The sequence below is a fragment of the Equus quagga genome, chromosome 5 (assembly GCF_021613505.1).
Source record: "Equus quagga isolate Etosha38 chromosome 5, UCLA_HA_Equagga_1.0, whole genome shotgun sequence".
In the NCBI taxonomy this organism is placed as follows: domain Eukaryota; kingdom Metazoa; phylum Chordata; class Mammalia; order Perissodactyla; family Equidae; genus Equus; species Equus quagga.
In genome coordinates, this window is record NC_060271.1 from 50,012,188 (window position 1) to 50,036,112 (window position 23,925).

Genomic DNA, 23,925 nt, shown 5'->3' on the forward strand with positions numbered 1-23,925 from the left:
GACAGAGAAGACTTCAGAGCAAAGACAGGTATCAGAGATAAAGAGGAACATTACATAATGATAAAAAAAAGTCAATTCTCAAGCCAGCCCTGATGGCCTAACTGGTTAAAGTTCAGCTCGCTCCACTTCGGTGGCCCAGGTTCCATTCCAGGGTACGGAACCACACCCCTCATCTGTCAGGAGCCATGCCGTGGGGGTAGCTCACGCAGAACTAGAAGGACCTACAACTAGAATATACAACTATGTCCTGGGGCTTTGGGGAGGGAAAAAAAAATGAGGAAGACTGGCAACAGATGTTAGCTCAGGCCAAATCTTTCCCAGCCAAAAAGAAAGAAAAAAGGATATTAAAAAAAAAAGTTATCCTAGGAGACATAAAAGTCCTTAATGTGGTAATCACCTAAAAACAGAGCATCGCAATACGTATGTAAGGCAAAAACTGATAGACCTCCAAGGAGAAACAGATGAATCCACTATCATACTTGGAGACTTCAATATCCCTCTATAAGAAATAGATTCAATAGACAGAAAATCAGTAAAGACATAGCTGACTAAACAATATCATCAATCGACTGGATATAATTGAAATCCATAGACTACTTCATCCAACAACAGCAAATACAGTCACACGTCACTTAACGATGGGGATACATTCTGAGAAATGCATCGTCAGGTGGTTTCATCATTCTGCAATCAGAGTGTACTTACACAAACCTAGATGGTAAACCTAGGCTATCTGGCAGAGTCTACTGCTTTTAGGCTATAAACTTGTACAGCATGTTACTACACTGAATACTGTAGGCAACTGTAACACAATGGTAAGCATTTGTGTATCTAAAGATATCTAAACATACAAAAGGTAGAGTAAAAACATGGTATAAAACATAAGCGGTATACCTGTATAGGGCACTTACCATGAATGGAGCTTGCAGGACTAGAAGTTGCCCTGGGTGAGTCAGCGAGTAAATGGTGAGTGAAGGTGAGGGCCTATGACATATTGTATAGCACTGTAGACTTTACAAACACTGTACACTTACACACCACGATAAATTTACAAAAACTTTTCATAAAGAAATATTTCTTTCTTCAATATTAACTTTGGCTTACTATAACTTTATTTTGTAAACAAATATTTTTAATTTTATGACTCCTTTGTAATAATATGGCTTAAAACACAAATACATCATACAGCTGTACAAAAACTTTTCCCTCTTTATATCCTTATTCTATAAGTTACTTTCTACTCCTAAATTTTTTTTTTTTTGTATTTTAAGCTTTTTTGTTTAAGCACATTAGCCTAGGGTCAGGATCATCAATATCACTGTCTTCCACCTCTATACATCTTTTCCCACTGGAAGATCTTCAGGGGCAGTATCACTCACGGAGCTGTCATCTCCCATGATAACAAGGCTTCTTCTGAAATACCTCCTGAGGCCTGAGGCTCTTCTTGAGGAGGTGTCACTCTTTTCAGAGATATGTCCATGGTGTTTTGCTTGGTTTCTTTTTTTCATCATAAATTTGCTTGTAAGCAGATAATGCACCATGAACATTCCTCTCTATTCCCCGGTGTTGGAGTCCATGTTTTCAAACTGTTTAAAGAGCTTCTTGAGGTCTGCAAAAGCTTCTACTAAGCACTTGACTGTGAATTTTCTCGGGGGGTAGGGGGTCTTCTTTTTCTTCTCTTGCAGTTTTCTTTTCTCTTGCCTCTTCTTCAGTTACGCATTCCTATTCCAGTTCCGACGACTCTTCATCAGTCAATTTCTCAGGAACCAACTCTAGGAGCTCCTCAATGTCATCCTCATCCACACCCAGGTTAAATTTGTTTGCCATCTCAACCACAGCCTTGTTGATTTTTGCAATCTCCTCATCTTTGGCAAATCCTTTGAAGTTATGGATGAACCTCCTGAGTGTCTCACGAGCCCCAAGCCCCACCAAGGTTCTTGATGCAGTCATAGATGCAATCATTCCAGAATTGCATCAATGTCTTCTTAGCATCTTCCTCAGTTGCAGCAATAACCTGGGCAAAGGTCCTCCTCAGGTATTAGGCCTTAAAAGGTGCCATAACGACTTGATCCATAGGTTGGCTCAAAGAGTGGTATTTGGAGGGAAAAACACCACTCTGATGCTGGGATGAAGCTCATCAACACAAGGAAGATGTCTGGGAACATTATCAACAATAAGCAAAATCTTTAAAAGTATGTTATTCTCCAAACAGTACTTCTTCATTTCACTGGAATAACAATTCAGGAGGGCATCTTGGAAGAGGAGCTAGGTCATCCATGACTTCTTAGTGCCCTCGTAGTATACTGGTAGTGTGTGCTTGATTGATATGCTTGAAGGCCCTGGGGTTCTCACTGTGCCAGATCATAAAGGGTTTCAATTTATAGCCTGCAACACTGCCCCCAAACAAGACTGTGATCCTGACCTTAAAAGCCTTGAAATCTAGCACTGACTTGTCCAACTCATGGAAGAAAATCCTTTCAGGCACTCATTTCCAGAATAGGGAGGTTTCATCCATATTGAATATTTGCTCTGGCAAGTAATCTTCCTCTACAACCAGCTTATCTAGAGTTGCCAAAACTTCTTCAACTGCCTTCACATCAGCACTCTCAGATGCACCGCTGACGTCCACATTATATAACTATTGAGTTGTTTAGACCACCCCAACTAGCAGTAAATTCAACATTGTAGTCAGGCACAACCTTTTCTTTCAACATTGCAAACAACTTTTTCTTCTTTTTTTGGTGAGGAAGATTCACCCTGAGCCAATCTTCCTCTTTTTTTTTTTTTTTCTGGCTTGAGAAAGATTAGCCCTGAGCCAACATCTGTGCCAATCCTTCTCTACTTTGTAAAGTGGATGCCTCCACAGCATGGCTGATGAGCGGAGTACGTCTCGTGCTGGGGATCTGAACTCGCAAACCCAGGTCACTGAAGCACAGTGCACAGAACTTGAACTGCTCAGCCACAGGGCCAGCTCCACGAACAAACTTTTTAGCTTAGCTGTAATCATCATGGTGCTGAGAAAAACACACTTCTGCATCTGCTCTTCAATCCAGAGCATTAGAAGTTTCTCCACGTCTGATATAGGCCCTTCTCGAACTTCTCTTAGTCTCATTGCCTTCAATGAAGCAGATCCTTAACAGCTTCCATCACTTTGTTCTTGCTCTTCAAGATTGTAGCCATGATGGAATTGGACATGCCTGACTGGCAAGCAATAACAATCACTTATTTTCCACCATCGTAGTCCTAAATCACTTTTAATTTTGTTTTAAAGAAATCACTCAACATGGCCTCTTACTGGCAATGTTAGCAGATTCTGTATGCTTAGGGGCCACGATGAACAAAACAACATGACATTAAATCAAACACACAAAAAAATGATGCAATCAAGAGATGCAGTAATCACAAGATGTATGAGGCTGCTGCAGGCATAACATGGCATACCGGAATACTGTTTTACAATACACTTTTTTATAACTGGAAAAACTACTCTCTAAAATAACAATAAAAAGTATAGTATAGTAAATACATAAACCAATAACATAGTTACTTTTTATCAAGTATCATGTACCATACATAATGGTATGTGCTACACTTGTATATGACTAGCAGTGAAAATTTATTTTTACCAGCATTCACCACAAACACCTGAATAACGTATTGTAGTTCCAATAATGCTGAAACTACAATGTTACAACAGCTACAACGTCACTAGGAGAGAAAAGTTTCTCAGCTCCATTATAATCTTATGGTACTACTGTCTTATGTGCAATGCATTGTTACCCAAAATATCGTTATGTGGCATGTGACTGTACACATTCTTCTCAAGCTCTCATTGGACGTTCACCAAGACAGACACATTCTAGACTATGAGACACACCTTAACAAATTTAAAGAATAAAAATCATACATGTATGCTTTCAAACCACAATGGAATTAAATTTTAGAAATCAATAACACAAAGATAGCTGAATAATCCCAAAATATGTATGAGACAACAAACTACTAAATAATACAAAGTTCAAAGGAAAATTTTAAATTATTTTGAACTAAATAAAAACTAAACAAAACATCAAAATTTGTGGCATGCAGCAAAAGCACTGCTTAGAGGGAAATTTATAACAATGAAACACATATTAGAAAAGAATATCTAAAATCAGTCATCTAATCTTCCACCTTAGTAAATTAAAAAGAGCAAATTAAATCCAAAATTAACAGCAATAAGAATCAGAGCAGAACTGACAATAGAGGGAAACTTTCTCAACTTAATAAAGAAGAGCTACAAAAGAACCTACAGCTAACATCATACTTAATGATAAGGAACTCAAATTTTTCTAAGATCAGGAACAAGGCAAGGATGTTACCTTCACTACTCCTTTACATCATCATACTTGAAATCCTAAGTAATACAATAAGACAAAAAAGAAATAAAAGGTATACAGATTAGGAAAGAAAAAATAAAACTGAAGGCATGACTATCTATGCAGAAAATGTGAAAGAATCAACCAAAAAGTTCCTGGAAATAATAAGCAATTATAGCAAGTTTGCAAGATACAAGGTTAACATAAAACAGCCAATCGTGGGGCTGGCCCCGTGGCCAAGTCGTTGGATTCACTCACTCTGCTTTGGAGGCCCAGGGTTTCACCAGTTTGGATCCTGGGCGCAGACATGGCATCGCTCATCAAGCCATGCTAAGGTGGCGTCCCACATGCCACAACTAGAAGGAACCCATAACTAAAAATAGACAACTATGTACCAGGGGGCTTTTTTGGGGGGGAGAAAAACAAAAAATAAAATCTTTAAAAAAAAAAAAAGCCAATCATTTTCCTACATACCATCAATAAACAAATGGAATTTGAAATTAAAAACACAATACCGTTTACATTAGTACCCCCAAAAATGACATAGTTAAAAATCTAAGAAAACACATATAAGATCCACATGAAAACTACAAAACTCTGATCAACAAAATCAAAGAACTAAATAAAGGGAGAGATGTTCCATATTCATGGACAGGAAGATTCAACATTGCCAAGACGTCAGTTTTCCCCAATTTCATCTATAGATTCAATGCAATCCCAATCAAAATCACAAGTTATTTTGTGGACATTAACAAACTGATTCTAATGTGTATACAGAGAGGGAAAATAACCAAAACAATACTGAAAAAGAACAAAGTTGGAGGACTCACACTGCCTGACTTCAATACTTACCATAAAGCTACAGTAATCAAGACAACATAGTACAGGAGTCCCCCCTTATCCTTGGTTTCACTTTTCACGGTTTCAGTTATCCACAGTCAATTGCAGTTCAAAAATAACACTACAACACAATGCCTATATCATTCACTTCACTTGATCTCATCACATAGGCACTGTATCACCTCACATTACCACAAGAAGAATGCTAAGTACAGTACAAGATATTGTGATAGAAAGAGACCACAGTCTCATAACTCTTATTACAGTATATTGTTATAATTGTTCTATTTCATTATTAGTAATAGTTGTTAATCTCTTACTGCACCTAATTTATAAGATGAACTTGATCACAGGTAGGTGTGTATGTATGCATAGGAAAAAACAGCATATGCTGGGTTTGGTACTATCTGTGGTTTCAGGCATCTACCAGGGGTCTTGGAATGTATCTCCCATGGATAAAGGAGGATTGCTGTATTAGCAAGAGTATAAATAGTAAAATGGGACAGAACAGACCCAGGAATAGACCCACATAAATACAGTCAACTGACCCTTGACAAATGACCAAAAGCAATATAATGGAGAAAAGATAGTCACTCAACAAAGGGTTTTGGAACAACTGGACACACACATGCAAAAAAAAAAAAAAAAATCCAGGGGCCAACCCCATGACATGGTGGTTGGGTTCAGCATGCTCTGCTTTGGTGGCCCAGGTTTGCAGGTTCGGAACCTGAGTGTGGACATACACCACTTGTCTGCCAAGCTGTGGCAGCAACCCACATAAGAAATAGAGGAAGACTGGCACAGAATGTTACCTCAGGGATAATCTTTCTCAAGCAAAAAAAGAAGAAAGTTAGCAACAGATGTTAGCTCACAGCAAATCTTTCTTAGCAAAGAAAAACAAAAGAATCTATACATAGATTTTACATTCTTCACAAAATTTAACTCAAAATGGATCACAAACATAAATATAAAATACAAAACTATAAAACTCCTAGAAAATAACACTGGAGAAAATCTTGATGACCTTGGGTTTGGTAACGACTTTTTAAATACAACACCAAAGGCACAATCCATAAAAGAAATGATAAGCTGTACTTCAGTAAAATTAATATTTTCTGTGCTGGCAAGAGTGACATCAGCATCGTGGTGGAGTGACCTCTTTCCTTAGACTCTGCCCACTAAGACATAATGAAAAAGACATTCATACACCAACAGAGGCCATTCACAGAACACAAAAGACATCTGAGAGACCCATGCAGCCCTACATCTGAAGTTTGATGTGCTGGACCCACTGGAGGAAGTGGAAGGAGGTAAGGGGATCTCCTCTCCCTCCCACAACGGCAGCAACCCAGGGTGTGGGACAATGCGGCTCAGAGAGGAGAGAGAGGAGGGGTGGTCCTCTGTGGGAACACCTTTGCTCTCCAAGTTCCCTCACAGCCTGTGGGAAAGCCCCACACAGAGATGGCTATTGCAGGGGTGTCTTCATCAAGCCAGGACCCCAGGAGGGCAAATAGTGAGGGCACAGCGAGAACAGGCCCCAGGTACACACAGGCCAAAGACAGTGCCCCTCCCCCAACCTGGCACTCAAGCTCTGTCAGCCAGAGTACCTGTGCACGTGGTAAAAAAGCAGCAGCTGTGCGCAAGTGAGCTGGGGTCACGGTGGACTCAGAATACACAGCTCTTGAGCCTAACCCAGTGGCAGCAGATGGAAGCTGTGACCAGATACTATCACAATGTGGAGGCACAAATCCAAACCATCAAACAGTATGAAAAAAGATGTTAATAACCCAGAAGAGAAAGAAAATGACAAACACTCAGAAATCAATCCTGAAGGCCAAGGAATTTATAATCTAAATCAGAATTCAAAATAGCTATCATATGGAGCTGGCCCCGTGGCGCGCTCCACTGTGGTGGCCCTGGGTTCGGATCCTGGGTGCGGACATGGCACCGCTCATTAGGCAACATTGAGGCGGCATCCCATACGCCACAACTGGAAGGACCTGCAACTAAGATATACAACTCTGTACCAGGGGGGATTTGGGGAGATAAAGCAGGAAAAAAAAAAAAAGATTGGCCACAGTTGTTAGCTCAGGTGCCAATCTTTAAAAAAAAAAACAAAAACAAAATAGCTATCATAAATCAACTCAGTGAGCTACAAGAAAATACAGATAGCTCAATAAAGTCAGAAACTTCTTCACAAAAGAGCCAGAAACTATAAAGAAAAACCAATCAGAAATGTTGGAAATGAAAAACACAATGAACAAAATAAAAATCTGTACTCTCTGAATAACAGAGCTGATGTTACGGAGGAAAGAATCAGCAGTCTGGAGAACAGAAATACAGAAATGTTTCAGATGAAGAAGAGAGAACTACAACTAAAAACAAATCAAGAAATTCTCCAAGAAATATCCACTCAATTAGGAAATGCAACCTAAGGATTGTACGTATTCCAGAGGAAGAACGGAAGAAGAATGCCTGTTCAAAAAGAAGAAAGCTTGTTCAAAGAAATAATAGCTGAGAATTTCCCAAACCTTGGGAAGGAGCAGGAAACTCAAGTAAAAGAAGCTAATAGATCTCCTACTTACATCACTGTAAAAAGTCCTTCTTCAAGGCATATCCTAGTAAAGCTGGCAAAAACCAATGACAAAAACTATTAAGGGCAGCAAAGCACAAGAAAATAACCTACAAAGGAACCCCTATCAGGCTTTCAGTGAATTTCTCAACAGAAACCTTAGAGGCCAGGAAAGAGTAGAATGATATATTCAAAACTCTGAAAGACAAAAACTTTCAGCCAAGAATACTCTATCCAGTGAAACTATCCTTGAGATATGAAGGAGAAAGAGAAACTTCCCCAGATAAAACCTCAGGGAGTTTACTGCTACAAGACCCCACTCCCCAACAAGAAATTCTCAAAAATTTCTTGATACCTGAAATAAAAGAATACCTGAAAAAAAGAGAAAGGGTTTACAAGCCTCAAACAAAGAGATAAATAGGTAGACAAAACCAGAAACTTACAGCTCTCTATCAGAACAGGTTAGCAACCAATTATCATATCAAAGATAAAACGAAAATATCAATGTTAATTCATTATTTTTAAAGTTTGGCACCTGAGCTAACATCTGTTGCCAATCTTCTTATTTTCTTCTTCTTCTTCTCCCCAAAGCCCCCCAGTACATAGTTGTATATTCTAGTTGTGAGAGCCTCTAGCTGTGCTATGTGGGATGCCACCTCAGCATGGCCTGATGAGCGGTGCCATGTCTGCGCCCATGATCCAAACCGGCGAAACCCTGGGCCACCAAAACGGAGTGTGCAAACTTAACCGCCCAGCCACAGGGACAGGCCCTAATCTCGTTATTTTCGACACAAACTCACAATACAAGACGGAATAAATTGTGACAACAATAACTTAGAAGGGGAAGAGGAAAGGGATAGAATCGGCTTAATCTAAGGAAATATGAGGTTATCAGAATTGGACTGTCTATGAGATTGTTTATACTAACCTCATGGTAATCACTAAACAAATAATCAGAAGAAAGAAATAATAAAGAGAAAACAAAACCATAATAGAGAACTACCAAACTGAACTGGTAGTCTGAAATACACGGGACAAGATACCATGGAAATGCAGAAGAACCAGAAAATGAGTGATAAAATGGCAGCATTAGACCTCAAATATCAAGAATCACTCTAGATGTAAATGGACTGAATTCTCAAATAAAAAGACACAGAGCAGCAAGATGAATTAAAAAGCAAGACCCAACAATATGCTGGCTCCAGGAAACACATCTTAGCTGCTCAGAGCAAAGAAATGGAAGAGGATACTCAAACCTAATGGCAAACAAAAGAAAGCAGATGTTGCTATACTCAGACAAAGTAGACATCAAGACAAAACAAGTAATGACAAAGAGGAGCAGGATAAAATGCTAAAAGGGACACTCCATCAACATAACACTAATAAATATATACGCACCCAACATACGAGCACCAAAACACATAAAGAGACTATTAAAAACCTGAAGAGGAGACATTAGCAACAAGACAATAATAGGAGACCTTAACACCCCAGTTACAGCAATAGATAGATCATCCAGACAGAAAGTCAACAAGGAAACAATGGATTCAAACAAAACACTCGACAAGATGGACTTAATAGACATATATAGAACACTCCATCCAAAATCAGCAGAATATACATTCTTCTCAAGTACACATAGAACATTTTCAAGAACAGACCATATCCTGGGAAACAAAGCAGGCCTCAATAAACTTAAGACGACTGAAATCATATCAAGTACATTTTCCAACCATAATGCTATGAAACTACAAATCAACTACAAGAAAAAAGCTGGGAAAGTCATAAACATGTGGAGACTAAACAACATGATACTGAACGACCAATGAATCACTGAAAAATTAAAGGAGAAATAAAATATCTGGAGACCAATGATAATGAAAACACACCATACCAACTCTTACGGGATGCACCAAAAGCAGTCCTAACAGGAAAGTTCATAGCGAATACAGGCCCACCTTAACAAAAAAGAAAATTCTCAAATAAGCAATCTTAAACTACACCTAACAGAATTAGAAAAAGAAGAACAAAGCCCAGAGTCAACAGGAGGGAAATAATAAAAAATTAGAGCAGAAATACATGAAGTTAAAACAAAAAAGACAGAAGAAACGTCCAACGAAACAAAGAGCTGGTTCTTTGAGAAGACAAACAAAATTGACAAACCCTTAGCCAGATTATGAAAACCTACATGCCAACAAATTGGATAATCTAGCAGAAAAGGATAAATTCTTAGACTCACACAACCTCCCCAAACTGAACCAATATGAAATAGAGAGTCTGAATAGACCAATCACAAGTAAAGACATTGAAATAGTAATCAAAAACCTCCTAAAAAATAAACGTCCAGGAGCAGATGGCCTCTCTGGAGAATCCTACCAAACATTCAAAGAGGATTTCATAACTATCCTTGTCAAACTATTCCAAAAAATGGAAGATGATGGAACACTTCTTAACACATTGTATGAGATCAACATCACTCTGATACCAAAGCCAGACTATGACAACACAAATAAGGAAAATTACAGGCCAATATTGCTGATGAACACAGACGCAAAAATCCTCAACAAAATAGTGGCAAATTGAATACAGGGATACGTTAAAGAGTTCATACACCATGATCAAGCAGGATTTATACCAGGGACACAGGGATAGTGCAACATCCACAAATCAATAAGATATACCACATTAACAAAATAAGGAATAAAAACCACATGATCGTCTCAATAGACACAAAGAAAGCATTCAACAAGATCCAACAGCCATTCATGATAAAAACTCTTAATAAAATGGGTACAGAGGAAAGTGCCTCCACATAATAAAGGCCATATATGACAAACTCACAGCCAACAACATACTCAACAGAGAAAAATTGAAAGCCATTCCTCTGAGAACAGAAACAAGACAAAGGTGCCCCTTTCACCACTCTTTTTCAACACAGTACTGGAAGTTTTGGCCACAGCAATAAGGCAAGAAAAAGAAATAAAAGACTTCCAAACAGGCAAAAAAAGAAGTGAAACTCTCGCTGTTTGCAGATGATATAATTTTATATATAGAAAACCCTAAAGAACCCATTGGGAAACTATTAGAAATAACAACTACAGCAAAGTTGAAAGGTACAAAACCAACTGACAAAAATCGGTTGCATTTCTAGAGTCTAACAATGAATGAACAGAAAGAGAACTCCAGAATACAATCTTATTTACAACGAGAACAAAGAGAATAAAATACCAAGGAAAACTTAACCAAGGAGGTGAGAGGCCTATACAATGAAAACTATGAGATATTACAACGTGATACACCACATCAACAAACTGAGGAATAAAAACCACATGATCATCTCAATAGATGCAGAGAAGGCATTTGACAAGATCCAACAGCCATTTATGATAAAAACTCTGAACAAAATGGGCATAGAAGGAAACTACCTCAACATAATAAAGGTCATATACAACAAACCCATAGCCAACATCATACTCAATGGGCAAAAACTGAATCCCATCCCCCTGAAAACAGGAACGAGACAAGGATGCCCTCTATCACCACTCTTATTTAACATAGTACTGGAGGTCCTGGCCAGAGCAATCAGGCAAGAAAAAGGAATAAAAGGAATCCAAATAGGGAGGGAAGAAGTGAAACTCTCGCTGTTTGCAGACGACATGATCTTATATATAGAAAACCCCAAAGAATCCATTGGAAAACTGTTAGAAGTAATCAACAACTACAGCAAAGTTGCAGGGTATAAAATGAATTTGCATAAATCAGTAGCATTTCTATACTCCAGTAATGAACCAACAGAAAAAGAACTCAAGAATACAATACCATTCACAATCGCAACAAAAAGAATAAAATACCTTGGAGTAAATTTAACTAAGAAAGTGAAGGACCTATGTAATGAAAATTACAAGGCCTTTCTGAGAGAATTGGACGACGACATAAGGAGATGGAAAAACATTCCATGTACATGGATTGGAAGAATAAATATAGTTAAAATGTCCATTCTACCTAAAGCAATCTACAGATTCAATGCCATCCCAATCAGAATCCCAATGACATTCTTTACAGAATTAGAACAAAGAATCCTAAAATTCATATGGGGCAACAAAAGACCCCAAATTTCTAAAGCAATCCTGAGAAAAAAGAACAAAACGGGAGGCATCACAATCCCTGACTTCAAAACATACTACAAAGCTACAGTAATCAAAACAGCATGGTACTGGTACAAAAACAGGTGCACAGATCAATGGAACAGAACTGAAAGCCCAGAAATAAAACCACACATCTATGGACAGCTTATCTTTGACAAAGGAGCTGAGGGCATACAATGGAGACAAGAAAGTCTTTTCAACAAATGGTGCTGGGAAAACTGGAAAGCCACATGGAAAAGAATGAAAATTGACCATTCTTTTTCACCATTCACCAAAATAAACTCAAAATGGATCAAAGACCTAAAGGTGAGACCTGAAACCATAAGGCTTCTGGAAGAAAACGTAGGCAGTACACTCTTTGACATCAGTATTAAAAGGATCTTTTCGGACACCATGCCTTCTCAGAGAAGGGAAACAATAGAAAGAATAAACAAATGGGACCTCATCAGATTAAACAGCTTCTTCAAGGCAAATGAAAACAGAATTGAAACAAAAAAACAACCCACTAACTGGGAAAAAATATCTGCAAGTCATATATCTGACAAAGGTTTAATATCCTTAATATATAAAGAACTCTCGCAACTCAACAACAAAACATCAAACGACCCAATCAAAAAATGGGCTGGAGATATGAACAGACATTTCTCCAAAGAAGATATACTGATGGCCAATAGGCACATGAAAAGATGCTCATCATCGCTGATCATCAGGGAAATGCAAATCAAAACTACACTAAGATATCACCTTACACCCGTTAGAATGACAAAAATATCTAAAACTAATAGCAACAAATGTTGGAGAGGTTGCGGAGAAAAAGGAACCCTCATACACTGCTGGTGGGAATGCAAACTGGTGCAGCCACTATGGAAAACAGTATGGAGATTCCTCAAACAACTAAAAATAGAATTACCGTACGATCCAGCCATCCCACTACTGGGTATTTATCCAAAGAGCCTGAAGTCAGCAATCCCAAAAGTCCTGTGCACCCCAATGTTTATTGCAGCACTGTTTACAATAGCCAAGACGTGGAAGCAACCTAAGTGTCCAGCAACAGACGAATGGATAAAGAAGATGTGGTACATATATACAATGGAATACTACTCAGCTGCAAAACAGAACAAAATCATTCCATTTGCAATAACATGGATGGACCTTGAGAGAATTACGTTAAGAGAAATAAGCCAGCGAGAGAAAGATAATCTGTGTATGACTCCACTCATATGAGGAATTTAAAACTATGGACCAAGAACAGTTTAGTGGATACCAGGGAAAAGGTGGGGTGGGGGGTGGGCACAAAGGGTGAAGTGGTGCACCTACAACATGACTGACAAACATTAATGTACAATTGAAATTTCACAAGATTGTAACCTACCAATAACTCAATAAAAAAATTTAAAAAAAAACTATGACATATTATTGAAATAAAGTGATGATGACATAAAGAAATGGAAAGATATTCTATGCACATAGGTTGGAAAAATAAACATAGCTAAAATATGCATAGTACCTAATGCAATCTACAGATTCAATGCAATCCCAGTCAGAATCCCAATGACATTCTTCACAGAAACAGAACGAAGAATCCTCAAACTCAAATGAGGCAAGAAAAGACCCTTAACAGTTAAAGCAATCCTGAGAAAAAAGAACAAAGCTGGAGGCTTCACACTCCCTAATTTCAAAACATAACACAGGGCGGGCCTGGTGGCACAGTGGTTAAGTGCACATGTTCTGCTTTGGCAGCCCGGGGTTCCCCGGTTCAGATTCCAGGTGCGGACAAGGCACCACTTGGCACGCCATGCTGTGATAGGCATCCCACATACAAAGTAAAGGAAGATGGGCATGGATGTTAGCTCAAGGCTAATCTTCCTCAAAAAATATATATGTATATCAGAAAGCTATAGTACTCAAAACAGCATGGTACTGATACAAAAAGAGACACACAGAACAATGGAACAGAACTGACAGCCCAGAAAAAAACCACACATCTATGGACAGCTAATTTTTGGCAAAGGAGCCCAGAACATACAATGGAGAAAAGAAAATCTCTTCAATAAATGATGTTAGGAAAACTGGATAGCCTCATGCAGAAGAATGAAAGCAGATCATTATCTTTCCCATACACAAAAATTAACTCAAAATGGATCAAACACTTGAAGGTAAGACCTGAAACCACAAAACTCCTAGAAGGAAATGTAAGCAATACACTCTTTGACATCAGTCTTAGAGGATCTTTCTGAATACCATGTCTACTCAGACAATGGAAACAAAAAGAAAAAATAAACAAATAGGACTTTATCAGACTAAAACGCTCTTGCAAAGCAAAGGAAACGAGGAACAAAATGAAAAAGCAATCCACAAACTATGAGAAAATATTTGCAAATCATATACCCAACAAGGGGTTAATCTCCAAAATATGTAAAGAACTCACACAACTGAACAACAATAAAACAACCCGATTAAAAAAATGGGCAAAGAATATAAACAGACATTTTTCCAAAGAAGATATACAGATGGCCAACAGGCACATGAAAAGATGTTCAACATCACTAATGATTAGGAAAATGCAAATCAAAACTACACTGAGATATCACCTTATCCCTGTTAGAATGGCTATAATCACCAAGACAAAAAATAACAAATGTTGGAGAGGATGTGGAGAAAAAGAGAACCCTCATACACTGCTGGTGGGAATGCAAACTGGTGTGGCTGTTACAGAAAACAGTACGGAGATTTCTCAAAAAGTTAAAAATAGAAATAACATATGACCCAGCTATCCCACTACTGGGTATTTATCCAACGAACTTGAAATCAATTCAGAGAGACTTATGCAGTCCTATTTCTTTTTTTTCCTGCTTTTTCTCCCCAAGTCCGCCCAGTACATAGTTGTCTATTTTAGTTATGAGTACTTCTAGTTGTGGGATGCGGGATGCTGCCTCAGCATGGCCTGACGAGCAGTGCCACATCCACGCCCAGGATCCGAACCAGTGAAACCCTGGGCCAGCCCCTGCACCCCTATTTCATTGCAGCATTATCCACTACAGCCAAGAAGTGGAAGCAACCCAAGTGCCCATCAACTGATAATTGGATAAAGAAAACAAGGTGTATATATATATATATATTTACACACACAATAGAATACTACTCAGCCATGAAAAAAGACAAAATCATCCCATTTGGAACAACAGCGAGTGACCCTGAGGGCATATGTTAAGTGAAATATGCCAGACAGAGAAAGACAAACACCTTATGATTTCATTCATATGTGGAAGATAAACACATGGACAAAGAGAACACAGTTTAGTGGCTACCCGAGGGGAAAGGAGTTAGGGATGGGCACAAAGGGTGAAGGGGCACGTTTATATGGTGACTGACAAATAATAATGTAAAATTTCACAATGTTATAAACTGTTATGACCTCAATAAAAAAAGATTCTGTTCTGCAAAGAATTCTGTCAAGAGAATGAAGATGAGCCACAGACTAGGAGAAAATATTTGCAAAAGACACATCTGAGAAAAGACTGTTATCAAAAATACACAAACAACTCTTAAAAGTCAATAAGAAAACCCAATAAAAAATGGGTCAAAGATCTGAACAGACACATCACCAAAGAAGATATACAAACAGCAAGTAAGCATATAAAAAGATCCTCTACATCAATTTGTTTAATTGCAAATTAAAAACAAGATACCATTACATACCTATTAGAATGGCCAAAATCCAGAACACTTATAATACCAAATGCTAGTGAGGATATGGTGCTACAGGAACTCTCATTCATTGCTAGTGGGAATGCAAAATGGTACAGCCATTTTGAAAGACAATTTGGCAGCTTCTTACAAAACTAAACAAATGTTTACCATATGATTCAGCAATAGTGCTCCTTGGTATTGACACAAAGGAGTTGAGAACTTAAACCCACACAAAAACCTGCACATGGGTGTTTATAGCCAAAATTTCGATGCAACAAAGATGTTCTTCAATAGGTGAATAGACAAACTGTGGTACATCCAGACAATAGGATATTCTTCAGCACTTAAAACAAATGAGCTATCAAGCCATTAAGAGACATGGAGAAAACTTAGATGTATATTACTAAATGAAAGAAGCCAGTCTGAAAAGGATACATACTGTATGATTCCAACTATATGACATTCTAGATAAAGCAAAACTATGGAGACAGTAAAAAAGATCAGCGGTTGCCAGGGAGGAAAGAGGGATGAACAGGCAGAGCACAGAGGATTTTTAGGGCAGTGAAACTACTCTGTATGACACAGTAATAGTGGATAATATGTCATTATACACTTGTCAAAACCCATAGATTGTACAACACCAAGACTGAACCCTAAGGTAAACTAGACTTTGGGTAATAACAATGTGTCAGTGTAGACTCATCAATTGTAACAACTGTACTACTCTGGGGGGATGTTGATAATGGAGGAGGTCATGCACGTGTGGAGGCAGCGAGTATGTGGGAAACCTCTATATTTTCTGTGCAATTGCTGTGAACCTAAAATGCTTTAAAAATAATCTAATAAGAAAAGATTTTTAACTCTAATTCTCAACAAAGTACCCTCAGCAAAACTAATTCAACAGCACATTAAAAGTATTATACACCGTAACCAACTACAATTTGTCCCAGGAATGCAAGGGTGGTTCAACATAGGAAAATGAATGAAATAATACATCACATTAATGGAACAAAAGGAAAAAAACCACATGATCACCTCAATTGCCACCAAAAGAAAACAGCATTTGACACAATCTAACACCTGTTCATGATAAAAACTCTCAGAAAACTGAGACTACAAGGATTCTGTCAGAAAACAAAGCATAACCTCAACAAAAAGCCATTATGTTAAAAGCCCACAGCTAACATCATACTCAATGGTGAAAGACTGAAGGCTTTCCCCCTAAGATCAGGTATGGCTTTGAACACTTCTATTCAACATCATGCTGGAAGTTCTAGTCAGAGAAACTGGACAAGAAAAAAAAATAAAAGCATCCAAATCTGAATTGAAAGGAAGAACTAAAGCTATATTCACAGACAACATGGTCCTATAAATAGGAAACCCCAAAGAATCCATAAGAAAACTACTAGAGTTAAAAAATTAACTCAGCCACACTGAAGAGTACAAGATCAACACATAAAAGTCAGCTGTGCTTCCACACACCAGCAAGGAACAACCACAAGAGAGAATTAAGAAAGCAATTCTAGGGGCCGGCCCCATGGCCAAGTGGTTAAGTTCACACGCTCTGCTTCAGCAGCCCAGGGTTTCACTGGTTCAGATCCTGGGCGCAGACATGGCGCCACTCACCAGGCCATGCTGAGCATCCCACATGCCACAACTAGAAGGACCCACAACGAAAATATACAACTATGCACTGGGGGCATTTAGGGAGAAAAAGCAGAAAGAAAAAAAGAGTAAGATTGGCAACAGTTGTTAGCTCAGGTACCGATCTTTACAAAAGAAAAAAAACAACAAAGCAAGCAATTCTATCTACAATAGGATCTAAAAGACTAAAATACCTGGGAATAAACTTAACCAAGAAGGTGAAAGCCTAGTACATTGAAAATTGGAAGACATTGTTGAGAGAAATTAAACACCAAAATAGATGAAAAGACGGATGTGGTCATTGACAGGAGAATCTAATATTGTCAAGATGTCAATACTACCTAAAGCAATCTATAGAGTCAATGAAAATTTCAGCCTTTTTTGCCAAAATGGGAAAGACAATCCTCAAATTCATAGGGAACTGCAAGGGGCCCAAAACAAACGCTCTTGAAAAAGAAAAAAGTTCGAGGACTCCACTTTCCAATTTCAAAAATTACTATGAAGCTACAACAACCAAAACAGTGTAGTACCAACATAAGGCCAGAGACATAGACCAAGAGAAGGGAATGAGAATTCAGAAATAAACCCATAAATCTATGGCCAAGTGATTTGTAAAAAAGGTGCCAATCCATTCAGTGAAAAAAGAACAGTGTCTTCAATAAATGGGGATGGTACAACTAATTTTCCACATAGAAAAGAATGCAATTAGACCCCTTCCTCACACCATATATAAAAATTAACACAAAATGAATGAACAACTTAAACATAAAAACTAAAAACCATGGAACTCTTAGAAGAAAATGTACCGGCAAATCTTCATGACCTTTAATTTGGCAATATATTCTTAGATATGAGATCAAAAGCACAAAAAAGAAACAGAAGATAAAATGGAATTCATCAAAAATAAAAACTTTTTGAATCAACTGACAAAGAAAATGAAGAGGCAACCCTACAGAATGAGAGAAAATATTTGGAAATCATATCCAAAATATATAAACAATTTCTACAACTCAACAACAAAAATACATTCAATTAAAAAACCCAAGGCAAAGAACTTCGATAGACATTTCTCTAAAGATACGTAAATGGCCAATAAGCCAGGAAAAGATGCTCAACATCATTAGTAACTAGGAAAATGTGTATCAAAACCACAATATAAAAACCACTTCAGACCTATGAGGATGGCTACATTAAAAAAATGAAAGAAAGAAAATAACAAGTCCTGGCAACGATGTGAAGAAACTGGAATCCTCTTACATAGCTGGTGGGGATGGAAAATGGTGCAGCCACCATGGAAAACAGTTTGGCAATTCCTCAAGAGCTAAACATAGAATATGACCCAGCAATTCTACTCCTGGATATATACTCAAAAGAACTGAAAACAATGTCTCAGTTATTTGCATGCTCATGTTCACAGCAGCATTACTCACAACAGCCAAAAGGTGGAAAAAATCCAAGCGTCCTTCAAGAGATGAATGGATAAACAAAATGTGGCATATACATACAATGGATTATCATTCAGCCATAAAAAGGAATGAAGTTCTGATACATGCTACAACATGGACAAATCTCTAAAACATGCTAAGTGAAATAAGCCAGACACAAAAGAACAAATATTATATACTCCTACTTATATGAAAAATCTAAAATAAGCAAACTCATAGAGAAAGAAAGTAGATTAGAGGTAACCAGAGCCTAGGGGGAAGGGGAACCTGGGGAGTTATTGCTTAATGGTTACAGAGTTTCTATTTGGGGTGATGAAAAGTTTTGGAAATAGTGGTGATGATTGAACATTATGAATGTAATTAATACAACTGAATAGCACACTTAAAAGTGGTTAAGGGGGCCGGCCCCATGGCCAAGTGCTTAAGTTCATATGCTCCGCTTCGGCGGCCCAGGGTTTCACCGGTTTGGATCCTGGGAGCAGACATGGCACCACTTGTCAGGCCATGCTGAGGCGCCATCCCACAACTATAAGGACCCACAACTAAAAAAAAAAAAAAATACACAACTATGTACCAGGGGGCTTTGGGAGAAAAAGGAAAACTAAAATCTTTAAAAAAAAAAAAAAAAAGTGGTCAAAATTGCAAATTTTGTTACATATAGTTTACACAATTTAAAACATTAGCAATTTAGTATACCAAAACTCAGTGAATTGTACACTTTAAGTGTGTGAACTGTATGATATATGAATCATATATCAATAAAGCCATTAAAAATATACTCTAATTTTATGTGAAAATAGTGCTATACACTCAGAAAATTATTCCAAATGATCTTAGTATGACAGTATTGACTACACATCCTTAACAGAATATATTCTAAAACTAAAAAGCTACAAGCAATCAAACTTCATTATTCTTAACATCCAAGAAAACAGGTCAAGAAGGAAAGTATTGTAGTTAACAATACTTTTAAAAAGCAAAGAAAGAAATACACCAGAATTGGGTAGACAGAGCCTCCCTTTCCCACCCCCTATGAATTCATACATTTTAAATTTATCAGGAAGTTTACGACAATAATAGCAATACACAACAGTCAAGATGGCACTAATAAGAACAAAGTTTTCTTTCCCTTTTTTAAAATGAATAGATTCCCACAAGGTACAATGTCAATACATACAGAAAAATCAACTCCATTACCTATTTCAGGCTTCCAACTATCTCACTAAAGAGAACTATCTTAAGATAATTAAACAACAGTTACTAAAGACTAATATACAGAACCATAAAATCTGAGCGAAACTTGATGATCTTCTGTCTCCAATCTGCTCATTTTACAAGGGAACTGAAGCCCAGGGGAGTTAAGTGCCTTGTTTAAAGATGCATAGCTAGGAAGGAGCAGAGCCAACGACAATCCATAATTCAGTCAGTGCTTCGTTCCATGACACCTATGCCATTATGAGCAAATGCTTGAATTCACTTTAGCTGCTAAGTATCAAGAACTGATGTGGGGCTGAAAATAGGAACATTCAGACCTTGAGAAATGCCACATTATCTTCCTCTTGACAGCCAACTGACTCCCCTCCTTCCCCACACCCCCTCCAAAAAGCTCAGGCAAAATGGGTTTGTTCTCAGCATAAAATGATGGGCTCCACACTTATGGAGTCCTGACAAGGGTGACGGCAGGGGTTATAGAGAATAAGCAAAGTGCAGATACTGAACAGTGAGTTTCCCAATTCCCTTCCCCTGGAAGATAAAGTTAAAGGAAATCTCTCAAAAAACAGAAGACGACACAAAAAAGAAAGATGCAGAGAATCAAACCAGAACCAACTTTCAGTTAATCAGAACATGAGAAGGACAATAGAAGAAAGAGAGAGAAGAAATGCTCAAAGAAATAACACAAGAAATGTCCCAGAATTGAAGAAAATGAGTTTGCCAATTGAAAGGAAACCGCCAGAAAACCTATGAGCTATGAAGAAAAAGAATCACATCAGACTTCTAACAGTACAAACGATGAGAAAATGAAGCAATGCCCTCAAAATTGAGCAAAAGATTATTTCGAACCTAGAATTCAATAACCAAACTACCAATTAAATTAGGTAAAGACATTTTTCATATACAATGTTAAAAAAAAAAAAATCCCATCCATTCCTTCTCAAAGCAAACTGGAGATTGTGCTACACCAAAACAGAGGAAGTAAGTCAAGAGGACATGAGTTGGAAGAAACCAAGTGTCTAACGCAGAAAAGGGAATTCTCAAGATGATAAAGGAAAGTCTCAGGAACACAGCTAAGCAGAAACCAGTCCAGGATGGAGCAGTAAGACAAGAGTGAAGAGTGCTCCAGAAGGAAGACTCTTAAAAAAACATTTTTTTAAGATCTGAAATTGATGGGTTATGTGATTTATTTAAATCACACTAGAGAGTTTAAATTGAGTTTGGGTAAAGAATTAGTAATAAATCACAGAAAACTAAAGAAAGCAAAAAATAAAGCAATTATTAACTATAGGAAAAGTAAAACTACACAATAAGGGCAATTCAAATGCAAAAATATTTACCTTATAATTATATAAACTATAAATACACATTTAACTAAAAATTACAATAACAGAACTGGATGAATGAGAGGGAAATAAAAACATCTGCCAACAGAGGTGTGGAGGAACAGACTAGAAGGCCAGTAAAAAGTGTCTAAAATGGGGAGGAGAACAAGAAATAAAAGCACATAGGTATGTATGTTATTCAGAAGTACGAAGTACAGCCATAAACGGCTGTCAAGTTGCCTCTGTGGAGTAGGAATCAAAGGCGTGGAATAGGAACTCAACTAGATAGAAATCTAGGAAAACTAAATAGAAGCCATCTGAAAAAACAAAAGTTAAAGAAACACAGGCGACATTTTCACCAAGGGCAAAAGGCAGTGTGAATGAGCTGGAAAATGGCAAAACAAGAGGAGATGAACAAATGAAAGCACAACGCAAGCCTGGGAAGATAAGACTACGGACCCATTACTGCACTCCAAACTGGGAGCCAGTGAAACCAATCTCTTTCGACTTTTCACAGCCACTGTCTCTGCCCCATCCACCATGTCCCTTCCAAGCTATCCACAGCACCCTGTTTTGTCATTTCACTTAGACCTAAGTTTACAGAATACCTTCACATGTTCCAAACTTACTTACTTGCTAATCAACATGCCACTGTAATTCCCAGGTGCTAAAATTAATGATTTCTCCTTGTCCGAAGAAAAACATGATTAAAATAATACTCTTTAAATGTAAAAGAGAGGTGGCCATAATAACCAATCCTTAAAATTTTGCCCCCACTCCTCTTTATTTATTTGACTAGGTAGTTCAAAGAACATTCTAACTTCTGTCTAGACCAATGGTTCTTAATCTTTTGGGAGCCAGGTGCCCACTAACAATCTCATGAAAGTTCTAAACTTACTTTAAAAAAAAAAGTCATATCAATAAAAAAAACCCCATAATTCCAGGCGTACAAAAACCCTTAATAAGGTTCTGTTTTAGACTTTGGCACCACATTTGTGTTTGCGACTATGCCGGCAGTTTGAAATTACAACCTGCATGTAAGTACCTATTCCCTTCTTCTAGAGGACTAGACTGTAACCTACTCCTCTATTCCTAAAAGAAACTAAATCAGGCCGAAACCAAAGCCTTGCTGAGCCACCTATCGGACAAGTATCTTTAATCTCTCCAGGTCTCAACATCCACAGGGCTGTTGGGAGCACAAAATACAATCACATAGGACTGGTATGTGATAAAAAGCACAATTTTGTTCTATTACAATCACGATCGTCCCTGAGTTTTCCTTTTTAGTTTCCTCACACCTTTACTCTCGTAGGCCCTTACCTAAACACGCCTTGAACATCCATTTAACATCCATTTAACATCGACATTTACTGAGTGCTTACTATGTGCGAAGCACTGCCCTCGATGTTCAACACCGAGCACCCTGCACACTCCCACCACCACCATACCCGCATCTTCTTGATGAAGGAGGTTTAACCCGCCTCAAAGTCCACAGCTCACCAACGGCACAGCTGTGCTTCGACCGGGCAAACTGACTCAAGGTGCTGTGCACACCCGCCCTCAGTGCCTTTCTCCTCACCCTCCACTTCCAGTCACTAAAGTCTGGGTGAATCCAAAACATATCTAGCACATTATTTATCTTAGGAAAAATACAAGAGCATGTTGTTGAAAAGGTTACAAATTTTAAGTCACAGTACGAACGCCCCGTAAGAAATTCAGAATTCCCAACATTCCGTTGGAAAAAAAAAAAAAAAGCAAATAAAAGCAGCTTCCACAGAGCGCCGGGAATGGGAGCGGGGCGTGAGCAGCACAGGCAGAAGCCCCAAGACCACAGACGCAGCGACGGCCCCCGAGCGCCCCGCTGGCCCGCCGGCGCCGCCCAAGGCCCGGTCCGCGCCGCGCCGGTCCCCGCAGCCTTCGCCCGGGAGGGGGCCGCCGACGCGGCGGGGAGCCGGCCGGGAGCCGGGAAGAGCGCCGCGGGGACGCGGGCGCGGCGAGGCCCGGGACAAGACGGCGCGCGGACCGCCGGGAGCGGCCAGGAGGAAGAGGAAGCGCCGGCGCCAACGGCCGCCGCGCTCTCCTGCTCCGTCCCCAGGAGCTCGCGAGCGCCACGCCGCCCAACACACCGCGCGAACCGGCCGGCGCCTCAACGGAACGCGCCAGGGAGCGGCGGCCGCCGGGAGCCATGACGCCGGCGCCGCGCGGGGCCGCGGCCGGGCCAGGGCGGAGGCTGCCCGTCTCCCCAGGGCCCGCTCACCTCTCGGGGCGACGGGGCGGAGCCCTGCACCGAGGCGATGTACCGCTCCACGTCGGCCTTGCTGCGCCGCATCGCGCCGCCAACCCGGCTCCTGACGCGCGGGAGGCCAGCCTGAGGCCCACGGCGGTCGGCGTCTCCAGGAGCGAAGCGCTTGAAAGCCCGTGACGCAGCGCCGTCGCCGGCGGAGGAGCCGCTCGACCCGCGTGCGTGTTGCGTCAGCACTGTGCGCCACGCCGACGACGGCGCGCTCCCGCCGCGCACGGCCCTGCCGACCCGGGTTCCGCGCGCGGTCTGTTGAGCCCTGTCAGATGCGGGCTGTGGAGAGCGCCGGCGCCGAGAGGCGCGGGGAAGGGACGTCCAACCCGGCGCCCGGGCTAGGTCAACGACGTGATGTTTTACCTGAGGAGTCTTCAGAAGTTTCGGTCGTTCCGTCTTTA

General features: G+C 39.5%; 1 protein-coding gene across 1 annotated transcript in view; it reads right to left on the reverse strand.

Annotated features, from left to right (window-relative positions):
• Positions 1-23,678, reverse strand: part of LOC124240387 (E3 SUMO-protein ligase RanBP2) — an 87,409-nt gene extending 63,731 nt beyond the window's left edge. Inside the window, exon 1 of the mRNA XM_046663408.1 lies at positions 23,489-23,678. Within this exon, the coding sequence (XP_046519364.1) occupies positions 23,489-23,560 (72 nt within the window). The 5' untranslated portion in view covers positions 23,561-23,678. The remainder of the gene's footprint in view (positions 1-23,488) is intronic.
• Positions 23,679-23,925: the final 247 nt, after the last annotated feature.